The sequence below is a fragment of the Buceros rhinoceros genome, unplaced genomic scaffold (genome assembly GCF_000710305.1).
Source record: "Buceros rhinoceros silvestris isolate BGI_N320 unplaced genomic scaffold, ASM71030v1 scaffold46318, whole genome shotgun sequence".
Taxonomy (NCBI): domain Eukaryota; kingdom Metazoa; phylum Chordata; class Aves; order Bucerotiformes; family Bucerotidae; genus Buceros; species Buceros rhinoceros.
The window spans coordinates 358-1,446 of NW_010428278.1; the positions used below are offsets into that span (position 1 = coordinate 358).

General features: G+C 53.9%; 1 protein-coding gene across 1 annotated transcript in view; it reads left to right on the forward strand.

Annotated features, from left to right (window-relative positions):
- Positions 1 to 418: 418 nt before the first annotated feature.
- Positions 419 to 1,089, forward strand: part of MTFR1L (mitochondrial fission regulator 1-like) — a gene marked incomplete at its 5' end in the record, with an annotated part of 5,928 nt that continues 5,257 nt past the window's right edge. The window contains one exon of the mRNA XM_010142196.1: positions 419 to 576. Within this exon, the coding sequence (XP_010140498.1) occupies positions 419 to 576 (158 nt within the window). The remainder of the gene's footprint in view (positions 577 to 1,089) is intronic.

The window sequence follows — 1,089 nt, forward strand, 5'->3', positions numbered from 1 at the left end:
ATTCACTGCTTCTGCCAGCACCCTGCAGGGCTCTTCTCTTCGGCTGTTGCCTGGGGCAGGCATTGAGTACATTTGTCACTTTGCCGTCACCCAGAATCATTCCCAGTCCTCCGAGTGCTGCCAGTGTGACAGATCATGGGGGAGTGCAAGTGGCACTTTAAACCAGAGCTGCTGGTGATGTCATTCTTCTCCTGGGCCCCTCGCGTGAGGCTGTTTTCCTCCTTTTGGCCTGTTATCATTTGTAGTTCAGTGTCTGTCACTGAGTGCTTTTAGTTTCAGTCCTAAAAGTACCATGCCCAGGTTTAAAATGCCCCTTAGCAACTGACATCCCCATGTGTTTGGCTGAAACATGGTTTTATGGAGTGAGGACCTCAGTTAAAAGGTTCCCAACTAAAAGTGTCGCTGAACAAATGAAAAGTCAGAGGTCAGAGCTCTCGAGTTGATTTAATTCTGTCCCACGGTGTCCTGCAGACGATCCCCATCTGGCAGAACAAACCCCACGGCTCGGCACGCAGCGTTGTCAGGAGGATCGGGTCAAACCTCCCTTTAAAGCCCTGTCCCCGAGCAACCTTTGAGGTAAGGGACTCGCTGAGTCTGGTGGTCAGGTGGAGGAAGCTGCCATTCCGGAGCAAGACAAGGCGCTGTGGCCAGCGGCTGTTCCATCAGCCACGGGTGGCTGTGTTTTGTCTACTCGCAAAACCCACATAGCTGTAGAGTTAATTTTCAGATGTTTTTTATTCCTGTTCTTAGAAATTCTGTTCTTGTAAGCGATTGCTGGCAACTTGAGGAAAGTCCCTCCTCCAGCAGCGCCGGGGGCCAGGAGGAGGCAGAAACACGGTGCTGCTGACCCAGTGCGTTGCTGCATGACCTCCAGCAAGGCTCGTGCCCTCTGCCTGTGTTTTCTAAACAGCAGAGCAGGGTTTATGGACATGCTTACGTCACTGGGGAGGCTCAAGGGCAGCACTGGGACTTGCAGTGGCACAGTGCTGCCCGTGGCCTCGGCAGCGTGCTCAGCTGTATCGGTGTCCCGTCGCTGCCTGCTCTGGGTCGTGGAGGATGGAAAAGCCCCCCAAAGCACAGAGCGGGGCT